The 19,615-nt window shown below is 42.2% G+C and overlaps 1 protein-coding gene and 1 long non-coding RNA gene across 8 annotated transcripts in view; one reads left to right on the top strand and one right to left on the bottom strand.

Moving 5' to 3' along the window:
- The window catches only part of LOC144294982 (uncharacterized), a 43,494-nt gene extending 26,417 nt beyond the window's left edge, over nucleotides 1-17,077 (bottom strand). The window contains exons 1-5 of one of the 5 annotated variants that reach the window (XR_013362332.1): nucleotides 16,551-17,072; nucleotides 16,135-16,359; nucleotides 10,538-10,670; nucleotides 9,586-9,799; nucleotides 764-821 (exon numbers count right to left, since the gene is read on the bottom strand). This is a non-coding gene — a long non-coding RNA (uncharacterized LOC144294982). Of the gene's footprint in view, nucleotides 1-763; nucleotides 822-9,585; nucleotides 10,671-16,134; nucleotides 16,360-16,550 lie in introns of all 5 variants that reach the window. The other 4 variants (XR_013362326.1, XR_013362331.1, XR_013362327.1 and 1 more) reach the window with 4 other exon arrangements.
- Nucleotides 17,078-17,483: 406 nt separating this feature from the next.
- Nucleotides 17,484-19,615, top strand: part of SCAMP1 (secretory carrier membrane protein 1) — a 120,406-nt gene continuing 118,274 nt past the window's right edge. The window contains exon 1 of one of the 3 annotated variants that reach the window (XM_077867228.1): nucleotides 17,484-17,655. In XM_077867228.1, coding sequence (XP_077723354.1) covers nucleotides 17,599-17,655 — 57 coding nt within the window. In that variant the 5' untranslated portion in view covers nucleotides 17,484-17,598. The remainder of the gene's footprint in view (nucleotides 17,656-19,615) is intronic. The other 2 variants (XM_077867226.1, XM_077867221.1) reach the window with 2 other exon arrangements.

Below are 19,615 nucleotides of genomic sequence, written 5' to 3'. Positions count from 1 at the left end.
TGAGTGGAATATGATAAGAACAGAAAATTGAGTTTATACTAAAAGAAAATCAGATTCAAAGTAAATGCAGGCTTCCCATGTGATGTTTTCCCTATAATCTCTTTGATAAGATTGGAGGAACATGTTGACCATCAAGACATGGAGACAAAGGTTCATATGTTAAAAACTGATGTTGTTTGGCATCTCTTTGTTTACAGGCCAAAAGCACAAATTCCTCCTGTTTCCTGGGAAAAATCTGGAGCATTCAAGATTGTTAATCTCGAATTGTTAATCACAGTGTTTTCTGTGATTTTTAGTGGCATGTTAAGATTCCTATTATGCTGCTCCATAGTCCTAAACCCATGCTGAGGGGATTATTTGCTTACTACAATAGCACTGTGGGATACTTAGGTTGACTTACAAAGTACTGTAGTTCTTCAAAGGCACAAACATTCAAAACACCTAATTGGAGATGAGCAACAAAGAGGGAAGCACACACACCTATATATTTGCTTTCTGCATTGAATTTGTCACAAAAATTTTGCAGTTCATTGAAGTGGACTGATTCTATGTATATATAAAATATCTGCAGTGAAATTAGTCAAAGAAAGACAAACACTATAGAATTTCACTCATATGTGGAATTTAAGAAAAAAAATTTAAAAAAACAAAGAAGAAAAAGAGCCAAAAACCAGACTCTTAAAAACAGAACAAGAGTAGTTGAAGAGGGGAGGTGGATGGGTGGATGGGTGAAACAAGTGAAGGGGATCAAAAGTACACTTACCTTGATGAACACTGAGAAATGCACAGAATTGTTAAATCATCATATTGTACACCTGAAACTAACATAGCACTATGTTAATTATATTTGAACAAAAAAATCGGATATAGTGACGCCTGAGTGGCTCAGCAGTTGAGCATCTGCCTTGGGCTCAGGGCGTGACCCTGGAGTTCCCCGGATCGAGTCCCACATCGGGCTCCCTACATGGAGCCTGCTTCTCCCTCTGCCTGTGTCTCTGCCTCTCTCTCTCTGTCTTTCATGAATAAATAAATAAAATCTTAAAAAAGAAAATTCAGGCAGCCCCGGTGGCGCAGCGGTTTAGCGCCGCCTGCAGCCCAGGGCATGATCCTGGAGACTCTGGATCGAATCCCACATTGGGCTCCCTGCATGGAGCCTGCTTCTATCTCTGCCTGTGTCTCTGCCCCTCTCTCTCTCTCTCTCTCTCTCTCTCTCTCTCTATGTCTATCATAAATAAATAAAAATAAATCTTTAAAAAAAAAGATTTTATTTATTTATTCATAGAGACACATACACAGAGAGAGAGAGAGAGGCAGAGACACAGGCAGAGAGAGAAGCAGGCTCCAAGCAGGGAGCCCGACGTGGGACTCGATCCCGGGACTCCAGGATCGCGCCCTGGGCCAAAGGCAGGCGCGAAACCGCTGAGCCACCCAGGGATCCCCAATAAATAAAATCTTAAAAAAAAAAAAAAAAAAAAGAACTCTTGGTTCTTAAAAAAAAAAGAAAATTCAGATATAAAAAGAGTGAGAGAGAAATTAAGAAACTACCACTATTATTAGGCAGTAGTGCAGTTTTAGGTTGAAATTTGCCTGAAAATAGCCCATTCAAAAATACCAACAGTAACAAATTATATGTAAACACCAAAGGATAAAACAAGATAAAAGGTCTGCAAAATTTGACAATTATAGATTCTATTTTGTTTTGTTTTTGTTTTTGTTTTTTAATTTTTATTTATTTATGATAGTCACAGAGAGAGAGAGAGGCGCAGAGACACAGGCAGAGGGCTCCATGCACCGGGAGCCCGATGTGGGATTCGATCCCGGGTCTACCAGGATCACGCCCTGGGCTAAAGGTAGGCGCCAAACAGCTGCGCCACCCAGGGATCCCTAGATTCTATTTTGATTGGTAAATAATAATAATACAAGTTGTTTGGACACAATTATGAATTTTGCACGCATTACAACAAATTTTATGTGTACTTATGCTGTACAGATATTTTAATGAGTTAGAACAGGGGTTGGCAAACCATGGCCTGAAGACTCAATTTTACCATACCAGTTCATTTACATATTATCTCGGTGCTCAGAGTTAGTCAGACTGCAAAGTTTGAGGGCACCTTCCCCAAGACTGCTATCACTTCTGTACCACCTGTAAGTTAGGAAGATTCCCAGAACCACACTCAAGGTTGGTAATTCACTAGAGGGATTCACAGAACTCTCTGAAAGTTATACTCATGATTATGGTTATTATGGAGAAATGATACAGATCAAAATCAGCCAAAGGAAGAAACACACAGAACACAGTTAGGTAAAGTTCCAAAGGCAAACCTTTCGTCATCCTCTCCCATAGAGTAATGACCCATTTATCATTGAGAAGTGATGTTTGACAGTGTGTATAGATTATTACCAACCAGAGATCACCTGAGCTTTGGTGTCCAGAGTTTTATTGAAGTTTCATGCCTTAGGAATAACTGATTGATTTAATGAATGCCCAGAAAGTTGAACTCAATCTCCAGTGAACTGACACCATGTGACCCAAAGCCCCCACCCTAAATCCCATAGTTGGTCTTTTGGTATGGCCAGTCTGCACTATAAACCAAGATACTCCTATTATTTATGGCAGAGATCACCTGCCAGAAGCATTTTTGTACCTGTGGATCAAAAATAAGTCAGTTACAAAGTTAAAATATAATTAAAATCAGTGTCAATGTTTAGTCCTAAGACATTCAGGAACAAATCATATACTGGGAAGAAAAAGGATAATATGTAGGGGATCTTCTTGCTAGGGTTGGATTTCAACATCTGAATCTTGTGTGCCTGGGCAGCTCAGTCAGTTAAGCATCTGCCTTCAGATCAGGTCATGATCCCAGGGTTCCGGGATCAAGTCCTGCATCCAGCTCCTCACTCAGGGGAGAGTCTGCTTCTCCCTCTGCCCTTCCTCCAGCATGTGTTCTCTCTTGCTCACTCTCTCTCACAAATAAATAAATAAATAAAATTTCTAGGAACAAAATTTTAAGAACTTTTTTTTTTTTTTTTTAATTTTTATTTATTTATGATAGTCACAGAGAGAGAAAGAGAGAGAGGCAGAGACATAGGCAGAGGGAGAAGCAGGCTCCATGCACCGGGAGCCTGATGTGGGATTCGATCCCGGGTCTCCAGGATCGCGCCCTGGGCCAAAGGCAGGCGCCAAACCGCTGCGCCACCCAGGGATCCCAAAATTTTAAGAACTTTTGAATGTTGTTTTATTTGGGTGATTAAATTTTGGAGCCAGTGGTAAGGGGATTATTGTATTGTCAATAAATTTTTACTAATGGTCTCCTTTCCACAAGGTATCTGTTCCGCACACAGTCCTCCAATGTTTCACTTATCCAATCCAGACCACGAGAGAAAACAAAGGTGATTAATAAACAAAAGAACAGATTCCTTTGATTCGAAACAGTTTATTCTAGTCTGTAAAGTCAATTATCTTAATTCTAAGCCCCATAAAGATTTTGGGTTTTTTTTACACACATTATTTAAGTCAAGACTAAGCCATGTTCTTTCCTCTAAACTTATTTTTAAGTTGTGAAAGTAATGGATGGTCATTAAATAAATGGAAACTAAAGTAGAAAAAAAATAGTCCATTGCCTCATCTACCTTTGGATTAAAAAGTTAAAAAAGTTGTACTTTTTTTCTTAATATTTTATTCCATCTTTTTAAAAGTAATCTCTATGCCCATCATGGGGCTCAAACTAACAACCCTGAGATCAGGAGGTGTATACGCTACTGACAGAGCCAGCCAAGTATCCTTACACCTCTATTCCTTATACTCTAGGTATCTTGCGTCTCCCCATTCATGTTATACTTATTATACATTTTAAAAAGATATTATTTAATGGTTATATAATAATCCTTGCATGGATTTAGATTGGATTGCTGATAACCATTTGACTTTTCTGTATTTTTCTCAATTAATGTTTGTGCTTCTTTGTTCGATAGGGTAAAGTACCAGAATATTATTCCAAAATCTTTTTCTCAAATTTATACAAGTTGACAGGGTATTCCAGAACCTTTCTTCTAACAGATGTCAGTGGCTTGTATCATAAAACACATGCATTTATATATGAATAAACCTTAATAATTTATTCATAAAAGTTTTTCTACTTATAATTTTCTTTACCTTGACAAATACTATGACATATTTAATACTATGTCTCATTTGTACGTTTGATGGAATTTCCAGAAACTTTGCACACGAGGAAGGAACAGAAATCAGTATTGTCTGGTAAGGATCAGTGAAATTTGTCTCAGTGTGGTTTGGCCTGAGATGTACAGTCACTGGTTAAAGAATCAGCCCTTTATGATTCTGCTGACCTAGAGCCATGAAGTGTGGTTTTAGCCTCAGCCCTGTCTCTTAGCTGGCACTGGCCTTGATGCTTCTAACCTCTCCCTTTAATGTAACTACTGTTCTGTGTCGGTTCCATCATGACCTCCCTGTTCTGCCCAGAGCCCAGAAGTATGTGATGTTGCCCCGCTGCTGCTCAGCCCAATCCCTTCTCTGTACTCTCCAAATATTGGCACAGTTGTTGGTTGTGAAGTGAGCTATTTCTTTCCTCACCTGAGGCAGAGCTATCTGTTCTCAATTCCTCGCTGTACTTCTAATGATAATAGCTCTTTATTTACTTTCCTCTCTATTGCAGCCTTCCTGTCCCTAGACGTTTGGCATGAGTTTCTGAGGGCTGGGCCAGAATGCAAACGAGTGATGCATTTTATGCTGTATTTAGAATTATCCTGTCTCTCACTCCTTAGCCCCTGTCCATAGAACAAGCCTGGGTTCTCTCATTTCCTCCTCTGGGGTTGAACTCTTTTCCCACCAACCACTTTGTTTGTGAGAGGATAAAGGAAGAGTTTTTGTTCCCCAGTGGCTTCAGGGCTTCAGGCCTAGACTTGGTTCTCAGCATCTCCCATTGTCCCTCCCATGATGTTTCTTGGTCCTATTACAGTTGTGCTCTGGTGAGTCTGTCAGCAGGCTACCCTGACATGTTTAGACCTGTCTGAGTTCTCAACATTTTAACCTGAGCTAATGCTCTGGGACCCTCACTCCATTGATTTAGAAATTATTGGACTTGATTATTTTTGTGTTGACATTAATTTTAAAAATTTCACATCACTAAATCTCCATTGACTTTATGTTTCAAATTCATTTGTGTACCAACCTACAATTTAATCAAGAAACTGGTCTGATATCCTTGTGAAAATGTGATTAATTTCTTCAGAATCTTGCCTGACAATGAAGATGTTTTCTATTCTTATTTTGCCATTACTGATCTTCTTGTGCTCTTTATGGTGAAAAGTGGGTGACAAAGCAGGCAAAGGGAAGGCAAATTGTTTTTCAATTTTGTTTTTTTATACAGAAATTTCATTGTTCTTAAAATATCCTTTTAGAAACTTTTACTATAGCTTTTATGTACTATGATAAAATATGGCATTATACGGCAAAAATTCAGACTATATTGTAAAAACGGCTATTAACAAAGCAAGTAATAAAAAGGCATTAGAAAACTGTTAGGTGAGTGCAAATCTGATGTGAAAGAAATTTCTTTGGCTTTAACTATACCCATCCATGAACTCACTCAGCTTCAGTGTTATGCCAGATGCTATGCTGGGTATCAAGGATGTGAAAATAACAAAGGTGTGGTGTGTCTAGTGGTATATATAATCTGGAGGAGGACAGAAATACTCCAAGAGGGGTGAGAGACGTCATTGGAGCTCAAGGTCACATTCCTTTGGTGACCTCTGACTTGAGCTCTGGTAGACAGTAACCATGTACATTCATGACTCCTTACTACTTATGTTCACTGAATTTCTGAGCTACTGCCTCAGGGATTGCCTCTGTGTATGTGTGTGTGTGTGTGTGTGTGTGTGTGTGTGTGTGTAATTAACATGCCCCGGAAGATACCTACCAATAAGGAAAAGGAGGTGGTAGATAAATGCCTCTGTCCTTCAAAGGACAATTATAAGGAACATTCTACATGGTTTCTCAGAGGATCCTCACTGGGAATAAGCCCCAGTTACTTACTATTGTAAATTGCTTAATAATTCATTTATTGGAGGGATGCCTGAATGGCTTAGTCAGTTAAGTGTCCAACTCTTGGTTTTGGCTCAACTCTTGACCTTAGGGTCATGGATTGGACCCCACACTGGGCTCCACACTCAGCTCAGAGTCTGGTAAAGATTCTCCCTCTGCTCTTCCCCCAGCTTGTGCTCTCTTTCTCTCTCATATAAATAAATAAATAAGTAAATAAGTAAATAAATAAATAAAATCAATCTTTTAAAAAATTTACTCATTTATTGGATTTTCCTCTTTAGCGTTCTTGTTTTTCCCTCACTCTGGCTTCCTGGGAATGCCACTCAAACAACCTACTTATACCCAAGTTACTTGTCACTTTTCACCCAAACCGAGGTCCTGCTTTTGGCAGAACCGAGTTTTTGCATTACCAATATTACCAATTTTATATTTGCATTACAAATATAAAATAATATAAAAATATAAATAAATAAAAATATAAATATATAAATAGAGTCCTCCAGTTTTATAGAGGATGGATCAATTAATTCCTTGAGTAGGAGTCACCAGGAAAGGCTATATAGGTCAATTGCAGGAGCCACAAAAGGGGAGAAGTTTGAAACTGATAGTTGAAAGATAAAGCTCTCCAATTCCTTTAACTATTGCTCTATATGAGATATCTAGTCCTGGGATGATACAATGGGGGCTAAATTACATATCCCCTGTTATTTGAATTAGTCATATTTGCCTAAGACATTATAGGGTTTTGGGAGGAGTCAATAATGAGACAAATTGGAGCTAATGCCCTGTACTCAGGCTAAGCAGTTTTTATTTATTTTTATTTTTTTAATTTTTATTTATTTATGATAGTCACAGAGAGAGAGAGAGAGAGGCAGAGACACAGGCAGAGGGAGAAGCAGGCTCCATGCACCGGGAGCCTGACGTGGGATTCGATCCCGGGTCTCCAGGATCACGCCCTGGGCCAAAGGCAGGCGCTAAACCGCTGTGCCACCCAGGGATCCCCTAAGCAGTTTTTAGAGCCAAGAATATGAACAAATCTATGCTTTGACCTTTGAAACCATCTCTTGATTAGTGACAGTGGCTCAAGGTAGGAGAATGTCAAGATGGCCAGGCTTGGTCTAGGGATATTAGTGTGATTAAAGATAAAAGGACAGTTTGCTTGCAACACTGTGTGGTAGCTTTCTATGGCTTTGTAACCAAGCTCCTAGGGCGATGTGCCAGGTTCCACAAGACAGAGGCCGTGAAAATGTAAAGAGAGGGACAAAAGATAAAGTTGTGATTCATCAAAGCATTGTAAACAAACCTAAAATCATGAAAACCTCCCTGTGTAAGGCCCATCCCCCACCAGAACCCAGTGCCTTGGCTAAGATGTCTAAAGAGTAGATTAAAAAAAAAAAACAAAAAAACAGAGTAGATGTGAGCAGGACTATATTGGTGTTCGTGGGAGGAAAAATTTCCCCTCTTTTGAGCAGGACTATACTGGTGTTCGTGGGAGGAAAAATTTTCCCCCTTAGCCTCACAGCCTAAGACCATGCTAAGAGACAGGCAGAAAATTCCTGAGGTGCAAATGGAGGGAAACCAACTGTGGCAGCTGCTCCAAGGACCGCTTCAATGAAGGGAGGTGATGTGATAGGGATGGGGGAATGGCGGGGGGGGGGGGGGGGGGGGGGGGGAGAAGCTCTGGTTTTCAGACCCAGAGACCATGGATATAGTTATCCACATCCCTGTCAATATTTCTCCCCAGCCATCTGGTAGTTGGACATTGGGTTACAATGGCATCCTTAACGAACCAAGAAGATGATGCCACTTCTCTCTTTAAAAAAAAACAAAAACAAAGAAACAAAAACACCAAAACAAAACAAAACAAAACAACCCAACATAGAATTCTCTTCTTGTGCAATACAATAAAGCCTAATGTAGAATGCAAGGACAAACAATACGAAACTCCGGATATGAGACCTCCCCATTTCACATAATTCCTAAAATAACTGTTAGGTTCACTTCAACTGAGTTCTCATTTTCTCATTTGTGAAATGAAGATAATAATGTTTGCTTCCCAAAGGTACACTGTAAGGAGAAAGTGTATGTTGAGCCTGAAGCATTTCAGGGGCTGACACATGTCAGACATGCAAGAAATTTTAACTATCTTTACTCTCTTTTCCCTTTTTAGCTATTTTAAATAAAACTGATTTCTTTTTCAAATCCTCAGCATTAGAGAGGGAGAAAATTAAACTTTCTTTCTGTAAAAACCCACTAGTCAGATTTGGGGGTATTTCTTTTGGGAGATTAGAAAATGGGTTAGCTTGCTGTGATTATTTCCTCTCTTATAAGAGTTCCCTGAAGATTTACGCCTAATTTGCAGTTTAAGAATTGTAAATTGTCTTTCTTTGAAGACTTTTATGAAACTACACAGACATTAGGTAATATCAAGTATGATTATACAATTTATGGTTCATGAAAAAAGTCAAAATTAATTTTCTGAAAACGTATCTAGATAAAAATAACAGTAGTCCTCCTCCTGCTTCTCACATGTAGTGTCCAAACTAGTTACAGGACTGTAATACTTGTTTTACTACTACTATATCTATTACTATATATATATATTACATATTACTATATATTATATATTTTACTATTACTGTATAATTACTGTAAGTATAATTTGCTATATACTCTGTCATATATAATACAGTGTGTATTATGTACTATATAATGTACTATATAATTTATATATTTTACTATGACACTATTTTACCTTATTTTCCTTTTTTATAATATTTTAAATATAATCACTGATAAATGCCTCAATATTTAGGTATAGTTATGTGTGTATGTATATAACATATGTATGTATAATAATGTCTTTTTGTCTTGCAAAATGAGGGTAATTTCACCATAATTTTTTTTTAAAGATTTATTCATGAGAGACACAGAGACACAGGGAGGAGGAGGAGGAACAGGCTCCATGCAGGGAGCCCGATGCGGGACTCAATCCCGGGACTCCGGGACCATGCCCTGAACCAATGGCAGACGCTCAACTGCTGAGCCACCCAGGCATCCCAATCATAATGTTCTTATGCAGACCATTCTAGCCAATAAAATGAACTCTACAGTTAGTTTTTTTTTTTTAAGATTTTATTTATTAATTTATTTTAGAGAGAGAGGAGAGAGAATGAGAATGAGAGAAGGAGAATGTGAGGCAGGAAGGGGCAGAGGGAGAGGGAGAAGCAGGCTGTCCCCTAATGCTTAACCAACTGAGCCACCTAGGCATCCCTAGAGGTAGTTCTTGCATCTCATTGGCCTGTACCATTTACAAGGTTTCTATGATGTCACTGTTTGGAATTCAGAGTTTCAATCCAGAAGATTTTATCATTGTACTTGCACAAATCTGTTTATATTGACTACTAAAATGGTTGTTCTTAACCTTATATTTGGGCTTATTCTGAGCAAGGATGTTATGCGGGATTCTTTTTTATAATCTAAAAATGTTAACAATAAACAATCATTTCTTGAATACTTACCTTCTTTGAGCAGGATCTTGCGCGAGGCTCTGTGAGTAATATAAACAGGAAATTTCTCCGAGTTCAGAAGCTCACATCATGGAGAGATACATACATTCATTCGCTCCAAGTATCGAGAGCCACCATATATGCTGAACATGTGCTAATAATTTTATTCTCATAGGAGATGGTATATTATGAATTCTATAATAAAGACACTGAATTGTTTTGGATACTGTGGGACAGAAAAGACATCTTTGGATTAGGGATAGCCAGTAAGGATTTATTCAGGACATATTATTGGAAATTTGCCATGAAGGATCGATTGGACTTTTGTTAAGTGAAATCGAGTAGAGGAAGGACATTCTTGGTAGCCACGACTATGTATACATGTATATAGTTGTGGCTGAGTGGAGACTCAAAATACACGTTTGTGATGTTTATTGTATTCCACTGCTATAGAATACTTTCATCTAGTGAATCATAGAAGAATGCCACTATGATGTCATTGTCTAAAGGATACTCAGACCATGCAGCTTCTTCAACAGCATATAATATGGGAAGAGGTAATTCTGTGACATTTGGTTAGGCTAGGGTTAGCTTAGGTGGTGAGCTGGCTGGGGAGCGGTGGTGGGAGTCTACTAGGGGTCTCATTGAGGTATAATCACAGTCTGAGCTGGGCCGTGGCTCCTTTTTAGAGACAGGGGAGAATTATTTCCTTGCTCATTTAGGTTGTTGGCAGAATTCTGTTCCTCACGATTTTAAGACTGATGTTTCCATTTTCTTTCTGGCTGTTAGCTGAAGGCTGTTCCACTTCTAGAGGCACACATAGGCCGTGGCTCATGTTCCCTTTCCTTCATCTTCGAAACCAGCAAGCCTTCTGCCCTTCCCTTCCACTTTTAAGGACTCCTTGATCCCACTTGGTCCCTCTGGAAAATCCAGGATACTCTCTCCATCTCAATTTTAGTCATACCTGCAAAGTCCCTTTTTGCCACGTAAGATGACATATTCTGAGGCTTCAGGGGCTAGAGTGTAGACATCTTTGGGGGACCTTTATTTGGCCAAACCACAGTGCTTTTGTCTCCTACGTCCTGGAAATGGAGCCACTGGCAAAACAGAAGGCCACATATACTTCTGTTGGGGTGTTGTGGGGATTAGTAGCAGCAGCAGCAAAGCTTGAGACAGGGTCCACTGTGACAGATGATGAATTTCTACCTTAACCCATTAGTGAACCCCTAGTCCAATGAACTTTTTGAGGTAAGAAATGTAAATTTCTATCTTGACATTTTCTCAACGTTTACTGGCTACATGTTAGCCAATGTTGAAAACATGGACTTCAGCCTACAACCACTGCCCAAAAGATTCTCAAATTTACTTTGTTAGACTTACGGAGAAGAAGCATGATAATACTGTGAGGCATACCGTAAGGCAGGGAAACCAGAGTGAGGGGGAAGAGACATGGTCACGGGTTAATAAAATGTTAGAGCTGTCCAAAGGACCCAAAATATCATTTAGTTATGTTCTACGCCTTTTAGGAAGTTTCTTGAGAACAGTCTCTACATTTTTATCTCATTCACTGCTTTACCTTCAACATCCAAAACACTGTTTATCAGTTAGTAGATGCTCCATAAATACTTATTGAATGACTAGTGTGAAAATTCAGATCAGAGAGTGCAATTGATTTGATAAAAGTCACACAACTGGTTTATGGCAGAGCTGCATTTAGGAACTAGTTTTGATTCTTCATTCTTTGTTCTATCAAATTTAGGAGGCAGCCCCTGGAAAATAGCACCCAACAAATGGCATCCAAACATTCCCATATGTTGACTTTCTATCTTCCACATAGCATTTTTTTCTTTTATGAAATATTACTAACCAAATCTCTCAATTTAATGTCTGAAATGTGAGTCAAGAGAATGGAATTCTGTTCCTAGTTCCTCTATTCACTCCCTTTGCCACTTAACCTGAAGCAAATTATTTAACCTGTCCAAAGTCAGTTTCTTCTTCTGTAATGAAACAGCTAACTTCCTTTCATTTCTCATGTCCTAGGAGTCTAGATTTCATGAAAGCTAATCAGTAAGCTCACCCATGGACCTTATGTGTGAACAACCTTCTACCAGTGTTCTCGAAATGTTGTCAGCATATCACTTCTATCAGAATCACTTGGAGTCCTTTAAATATGCTGATCTCCAGAAGAAGAGAATTAATAAAGATTCGAGCAGAACTCAATGAAATAGAGACCAGAAGAACTGTCTTCGGAACAGATCAACAAAACCAGGAGTTGGTTCTTTGAAAGAATTAATAAGATAGATAAACCATTAGCCAGCCTTATTAAAAAGAAGAGAGAAAAGACTTAATAAAATCATGAATGAGAAAGGAGAGATCACTACCAATACCAAGAAAATACAAACGATTTAAAAAACATATTATGAGCAGCTATACACCAATAAATTAGGCAATCTAGAAGAAATGGACGCATTTCTGGAAAACCACAAACTACCAAAACTGGAACAGGAAGAAATAGAAAACTTGAACAGGACGATAACCAGGGAGGACATTGAAGCAGTCATCAAAAATCACCCAAGACACAAAAGTCCAGGGCCAGATGGTTTCCCTGGGGAAGTCTATCAAACGTTTAAAGAAGAAACCATACCTATTCTACTAAAGCTGTCTGGAAAGATAGAAAGAGATGGGGTACTTCCAAACTCGTTCTATGAGGCCAGCAACACCTTAATTCCAAAACCAGACAAAGACCACACCAAAAAGGAGAATTATAGACCAATATCCCTGATGGACACAGATGCAAAAATTCTCAACAAGATACTAACCAACAGGATCCAACAGTACATTAAGAAGATTATTCACCATGACCAAGTGGGATTTATCCCCGGGATGCAAAGCTGGTTCAACACTCGTAAAGCAATCAATGTGATTGATCATATCAACAAGAGAAAAAACAAGAACCATATGATCCTCTCAATAGATGCAGAGAAAGCATTTGACAAAATACAGCATCCATTCCTGATCAAAACTCTTCAGAGTGTAGGGATAGAGGGAACATTCCTCAGTATCTTAAAAGCCATCTACGAAAAGCCTACAGCCAATATCATTCTCAATGGGGAAACAGTGAGAGCCTCTCCCCTAAGATCAGGAACATAACAGGGATGTCCACTCTCACCACTGCTATTCAACATAATACTAGAAGTCCTAGCCTCAGCAATCAGGCAACAAAAAGAAATAAAAGGCATTCCAATTGGCAAAGAAGTCAAACTCCCCCTCTTCACCGATGACATGATACTGTACCTAGAAAACCCAAAAGATTCCACCCCAGGATGGCTAGAACTCAGACAGCAATTTGGCAGTGTGGCAGGATACAAAATCAATGCCCAGAAGTCAGTGGCATTTGTATACACTAACAATGAGACTGAAGAAAGAGAAATTAAGAAGTCAATCCCATTTACAATTGCACCCAAGAGCATAAGATACCTAGGAATAAACCTAACCAAAGAGATAAAGGATCTATACCCTAAAAACTACAGAAAACTTCTGGAAGAAATAGAGGAAGACACAAAGAGATGGAAAAATATTCCATGCTCATGGATTGGAAGAGTTAATATTGTGAAAATGTCAATGCTTACCCAGGGCTATTTACACATTTAATGCAATCCCTATCAAAATACCATGGACTTTCTTCAGAGAGTTGGAACAAATCATCTTAAGATTTGTGTGGAACCAGAAAAGACCCCGAATAGCCAGGGGAATATTAATAAAGAAAACCATAGCTGGGGGCATCACAATGCCAGATTTCAGGTTGTACTACAAAGCTGTGGTCATCAAGACAGTGTGGTACTGGCACAAAAACAGACACATAGATCCATGGAACAGAATAGAGAAACCAGAAATGGACCCTCAACTCTATGGTCAACTAATATTCGACAAAGCAGGAAAGACTATCTACTGGAAAAAGGTCAGTCTCTTCAATAAATGGTGCTGGGAAAATTGGACCGCCACATGCAGAAGAATGAAACTAGACCATTCTCTTACACCACACACAAAGATAAACTCAAAATGGATGAAAGTTCTAAATGTGAGACAAGAATCCATCAAAATCCTAGAGGAGAAGACAGGCAACACCCTTTTTGACCTTGGCCACAGCAACTTCTTGCAAGATACATCTAGGAAGGCAAGGGAAACAAAAGCAAAAATGAATTATTGAGACTTCATCAAGATCAAAAGCTTCTGCACAGCAAAAGAAACAGTCAACAAACCTAAAAGACAACCTACAGAATGGGAGAAGATACTTGCAAATGATCTATCAGATAAAGGACTAGTATCCAAGATCTATAAAGAACTTATTAAACTCAACAGCAAAGAAACAAACAATCCAATCATGACATGGGCAGAAGACATGAACAGAAATCTCACAGAGGAAGACACAGACATGGCCAACAAGCACATGAGAAAATGCTCTGCATACTGGCCATCAGGGAAACACAAATCAAAACCACAATGAGATCCCACCTCACACCAGTGAGAATGGGGAAAATTAACAAGGCAGGAAACAACAAATGTTAGAGAGGATGTGGAGAAAGGGGAACCCTCTTGCACTGTTGGTGGGAATGTGAACTGGTGCAGCCACTCTGGAAAACTGTGTGGAGGTTCCTCAAAGAGTTAAAAATAGAACTGTCCTATGACCCAGCAATTGCACTGCTGGGGATTTACCCCAAAGATACAGATGTAGTGAAATGGGGGGACACCTGCCCGATGTTTCTAGCAGCAATGTCCACAATAGCCAAACTGTGGAAGGAGCCTCGGTGTTCATTGAAAGATGATTGGATAAAGTAGATGTGGTCTATGTATACAATGGAATATTCCTCAGCCATCAGAAATGAAAAATACCCACCATTCCCTTTGACGTGAATGGAACTGGAGGGTATTATGCTGAGTGAAATAAGTCAATCAGAGAAGGACAAACATTATATGGTCTCATTCATTTGGGGAATATAAAAAATAGTGAAAGGGAATAAAGGGGAAAGGAGTAAAATTGAGTGGGAAATATTAGAAATGGAGACAGAACATGAGAGACTCCTAACTCTGGGAAAGGAACAATGGGTGGTAGAAAGGGAGTTGGGTGGGGGGGTGGGGGTGACTGGGTGACGGGGCACTGAGGGGGGCACTTGATGGGATGAGCACTGGGTATTATTTTATATGTTGGCAAATTGAACACCAATAAAAAATAAATGAAATTAAAAAAAGGAAAAAAATAAATATGCTGATCTCGCAACTGTTAAAAGAGAATAAATTAGACACAGGCCATGCTTCCCGACTCTTTTCACCTCTATAGTTAGGTACACATAAAAGGTGAAAATATTGGGACCCCTGGTTGGCTTAGTCAGAAGAGCATGTGTAAGTTCAAGCCCTACATTGCAGGCAGAAATTACATAAATATACACCAAAACTTTAAAAAGTGGTAATTTTTATGTGGTATATTGGGTCAGAAAGCTTATACGGTCTCTTTGCTAACACACATTTCACTAAGAAACTGCCAGTAGTATCATTGAACAAGAAAAACAAGTTGCAGGACAATATGTATTATATCTATTTTCAAGTCAATGCCAAAACTCTGTATATGTAATATGTCTACATGAACATGTATTATGTATTTATTTATTATGTATTTGTGCATGATCGTATATTATGTGCACGTAGATGTACAGTGTTATGAGCATTTTGAAAGGATAATACTAGGTTGTTAAAGTAGAGGAAGAGAGAAAGGAAAGCAAAGAATAAAGAGATAAAAAGTGAGAACATTAGTATATGCTGTGAATCCATGTATGGACTTATGTAATGTATTTGTATATAAAGACATTTAAAAAATTAAAAATGCAGATCCAGGGCCCCTACTTTAGATTCTTTTAAGCAGAATTTAAAAGATAGGAGGGACACCTGGGTGGCTCAGCGGTTGAACGTCTGCCTTCGGATCAGGGCATGATCCCGAGATCCGGGATCAAGTCCCACATCAGGCTCCTTTCATGGAGCCTGCTTCTCCCTCTGCCTGTGTCTCTGTCTCTCTCTCATTGTCTCTCATGAATAAATAAAATCTTAAAAAAAAAAAAAAAAGGAGATGTACAGAGGTGAGCGTCTGCATCATTAACAAGTATTCCAAAGGATTCTGTAACAGTAAAGTCAGTAAGACTTTAGGCGCTAATATCATTAGCTGTAAACACAGTGTATTGGAAATTTCCATCCTGCAATGCAGGCTAAGCTAGTACTCATTGTCTTGGAACATAGTAGATGCATAATAAATAGCTTCTGATTATATGAGTCATTTGGAGGACAGGTGGAGGGATGGAGGGCCAAAGTGGCTGGAGAAGCAGATCAGGTGGGCAAGGTCAAGCTCAGGAGAGATGAGGACAAAAGTATCTAACAACAATGCGCTGGGCCCCCTTGCCATTTTCAGACATTCAACCCATATTTGTTAGGCACCGAGTACACGCAGGACACTTTTCTATATCTTACATAATTCGTAAATAACCCTTTAGAGATTCAAAGATAGGAAGTGAGTAGTACCAGTATCAGAAGTGGGATTTGAACCCAACACATATTTTGAGCATGAACGTAATGAACCAGGCACCAGGCAGCAGCGGAGGATAGGGTGGTGAGTACATAGTTAGCTCTTCTCCACGTCTAGAATCTTGAGGCTGTGCCATCATCATTTCTGTCATCACTTATTCCTTGACCCTCCTAGTCAGCTGCCTAGAAGCAGCTTCTTTGTCCTATATTTCAACTTGGATCCTGCCAAAGAGAGATGATAGTTAATGTATTGCTTTTTTTTTTTTGGGGGGGGGGTGTCCATCAACCCTAGAGCTAGTGCTTTCACAGGGGGCAAGGAGCATCACTGCCGGTGACTTTGCATTGTGCAAGGATCCCCCACCCCCTCAGGCGAAGCAGACTAATTCTAGTTTTTACGATTCTTAGGCACCTACCAGGTGAGAATAATTCTGGCTCTCCAGCGCTTCCTCTGCTAAGTGCTTTCCGGTTAGAGCAGACAGATTAAAGTGGGGATAGAGGTGCCCTCCGGTTAAGTGCAGGAGCAGGGCAACAGCTGGTACAAAATTCTTTACGCGTACCCATTTTCCAGTGACCTCATCCCTGGTGTTGGGGACCGTTAGGAAAAAAAATCAGGGGTGTGTATTTTGCACCCAAATGTCTTAAAGTTAAAAAAAGAAGCATCCTTTTGTCATCCACTAGCCACCAACAGTAACTTAGGGCCTTAACTTCTGGATTCGTGTCACCCTCACCCAGCCCCATTCATTTGCCGAGAAGTAGCCATTTTGCAGGTTCCGGAGAATGGGAGCAGGGCCGGACCCCCGGCGGGCCGTCCGCTCGCTCCCGAAGCTCGGCGGAGCCGGCCCGGGTCGGTACCGCGAGGCCGGCCTCCGTGATTTGTCAGCAGCCGCGCGTCCCGGGACCGGAAGACGAGGGGCTGCGGGGGCAGGTGGGGCGGGTGGGGCGCGTGCGCCGCGCTCGGCGGCGAGGTCGGGGCCCGGAGCGCGGCTGAGTCGCCGCCCCCTGCCCAGGTGCGCAGCCTGCGCGTCGGGCCGCCTGCCGGGCCTGGGAGGCGGGGTCCGCGCGCGTCCTCCCCGCTCACAGGTGCCCCCCCCGTCACGTTGGACCTCAGGGAGCCAGCGTGCAGCGGCTGGCGGTGGGATGGAGTCCAGCCGCACGCGGGGGCTCAGCCCGGCCCGCCGCTCCCGGCTCCCTCCGCCCCTGGTCCCTGCGGTCGAAGCCAAAGCCCGGAACGTGGATCCCGGCCCGGAAGAGCGCGACCGCGGACGGGAGCGGCGCCGCCGGCCGGGAGCCCGTGGCACCGGGCATGCTCAGTGGCGCGGCCGGCTGGGTGGCCCCGAGAGCTGCACCCGGATCTGCTCGGCGGCGGCGGCGGCGGCGACGTGAGCGCGCAGGGGGGCGGCGGCCTCGCCTCGTCTCCCGGTCTGCGCCTGGGTCCGGTGGCTGACGCCGAGCGCGAGCGCGATGTCGGATTTCGACAGTAACCCGTTTGCGGACCCGGATCTCAACAACCCTTTCAAGGTGAGCGTGCGGGCCCCGCGGGCCCCGCGGCCGCGACGCGTCGTTGTCCGGGAGAACGGCAAGTTCCGCGGCGCCCCTCAGCCGCCCGGGCCGGGCCGGGGCCGCCGCAGCCGCCTCGGGTCGCGCCCGGGCCTCGCGCCGCCCGGCTCGGGGACGGCGGCCGGGGCCCTGCGCTCGCTCCCCCGCCGCGCCCGCGCCCCCTTCCCGCCCGGCCGGGTCGTGCCCTCGCCCGAGTCTCGGCGGCGAGGCGAGCGGCGCCCGGGCAGGCGGAGCCGTCCCCCGACGGGCAGGGGCGGCGGCGGCCGGGCGTGCGTGAGGTGACGGCAGGCCGGCCAGGGCACCCACTACCCTGCAGTTAAAAAAAAAAAAAAAAAAAAAAAAAAAAAAAAAAAGGTTATGTTTTTATTTTTTAAACTTGTGTTGCGCCCACATGCCACCAGCGGCGCTGCTCTCCCCCCTCGCCCGCCTGGCCGAGGCGTGAGGGACCCGGTAGCCAGGCAGAAGTCAAATATAAACACACCTGGACACAAAGGTGCACGTGGACGGCCGCCTTCCCACCGGAGGGCTCCGAGGACGGTGACCGGCGGGGGGGGCGCCCGCGCCCGCGGCGGTTCCCGCAGAGCTGTCCTCCTCCGTGGGCGCCTGTCACCCGCTTGGTGGGGGCCGGCGGCGGCGGCGGCGGCGGCGGGGGGCGGCGAGGCAGGTGAAGGCGCGCGTGACCTGTGCTGCCACCAGCGCGCAGCGTCTCCGGGAAGAGTGACGGTGCAGGCGTCTTGGTGAGCTCAGCCGCTTCCACGTGTGATTTGTTGCCAACTGTTGGGTGAAGTGTATTAATTTTTTCCTGGATACGTGCAATAGTAGCTTTCATGTGTAGTCACGCAAAATGAAAGAGTTAACTTTATCTTGTGGTTACACACGTGTCACCTCTGAGTTTACGTCTCATTACTCCTGGTTTTGTCTCTTATTAAGAATCCGGGCAGGGGGTGGCCCCTGGTTGGCTCAGTCCATCCGTGGAGCGTGCTACTCCTGATCTCGCTGTTGTGAGGTCAAGCCCCATGTTGGGCGTAGAAATTACTTAAAAAGATCCTAGAAGGGGAAAATATCCTTTTTTTTTTTTTTTTTGATTATTGGCCTTTTAATTTCGTTAAGGATTATTATAATTAAATGATCCTGGTTTTCGACAACTTGATACCCTGTGTGGGAATGTAGAAGGGACTCAGTCTGCTATTTCTTTGCTAACTAGTGTCCTTTAAGAAAACTCTGTAACCAGCCCGGAACTTACAGGCTTTTAGAGGCCGTATGATTGCACGTTAAGGAGCATGCCTTCCTCACTCCCGCATGCACTTAGTAGTTGGTATTCCATCATTCCATGTTGTGGAAAATCAGATTATTCTTAAATCATACAGACATTCTGAACACACATTTCATGACTTGCCAAATAGGTATTACTTTTAAAATATTTTGAAGGCATGACAGTATGAACCTGTTAGCTTTTCCTAATTCAGGTAATTCATTGGTGTCATTTATTCAGCGTATGACAATTGGCCTGTTTTCTAGTTGGTCATTCCATTTTGTGGCTCATTTTACATAGCCGATTCTCTTGTTAAGGCAAGACGTTGTTTTCTTCTTAACCTAGACTGCTCTTTTGTGACATCTGATGTTGCCATGACAGTTTGATTTTTCTGCCATATGTATGGTGGTTGTAGTAATTCTAAACCCAAAACTGGTTTTATTTTTTGAATTTTTTCCCAAAAGTAGTTTTAATTAAAGACTCATTTTTAGAAAGAGATGGAGCATGTACGAGTGGGGAGGGAGATGGAGAATCTTTTTTTTTTTTTTTTTTGGAGATGGAGAATCTTAAGCAGGCTTCAAACTCAGTAGAGCCTGTTGTGAGGTTCATTCCCACTACGCTGACATCGTGACCTGAACCAAAATCAAGACTTGAACACCTAACCATCTG

This window comes from Canis aureus, chromosome 2, assembly GCF_053574225.1.
Source record: "Canis aureus isolate CA01 chromosome 2, VMU_Caureus_v.1.0, whole genome shotgun sequence".
Taxonomy (NCBI): Eukaryota; Metazoa; Chordata; class Mammalia; order Carnivora; family Canidae; genus Canis; species Canis aureus.
Note: the sequence above shows the minus strand (reverse complement) of the source record. Positions and strands in the feature narration are given on the sequence as shown.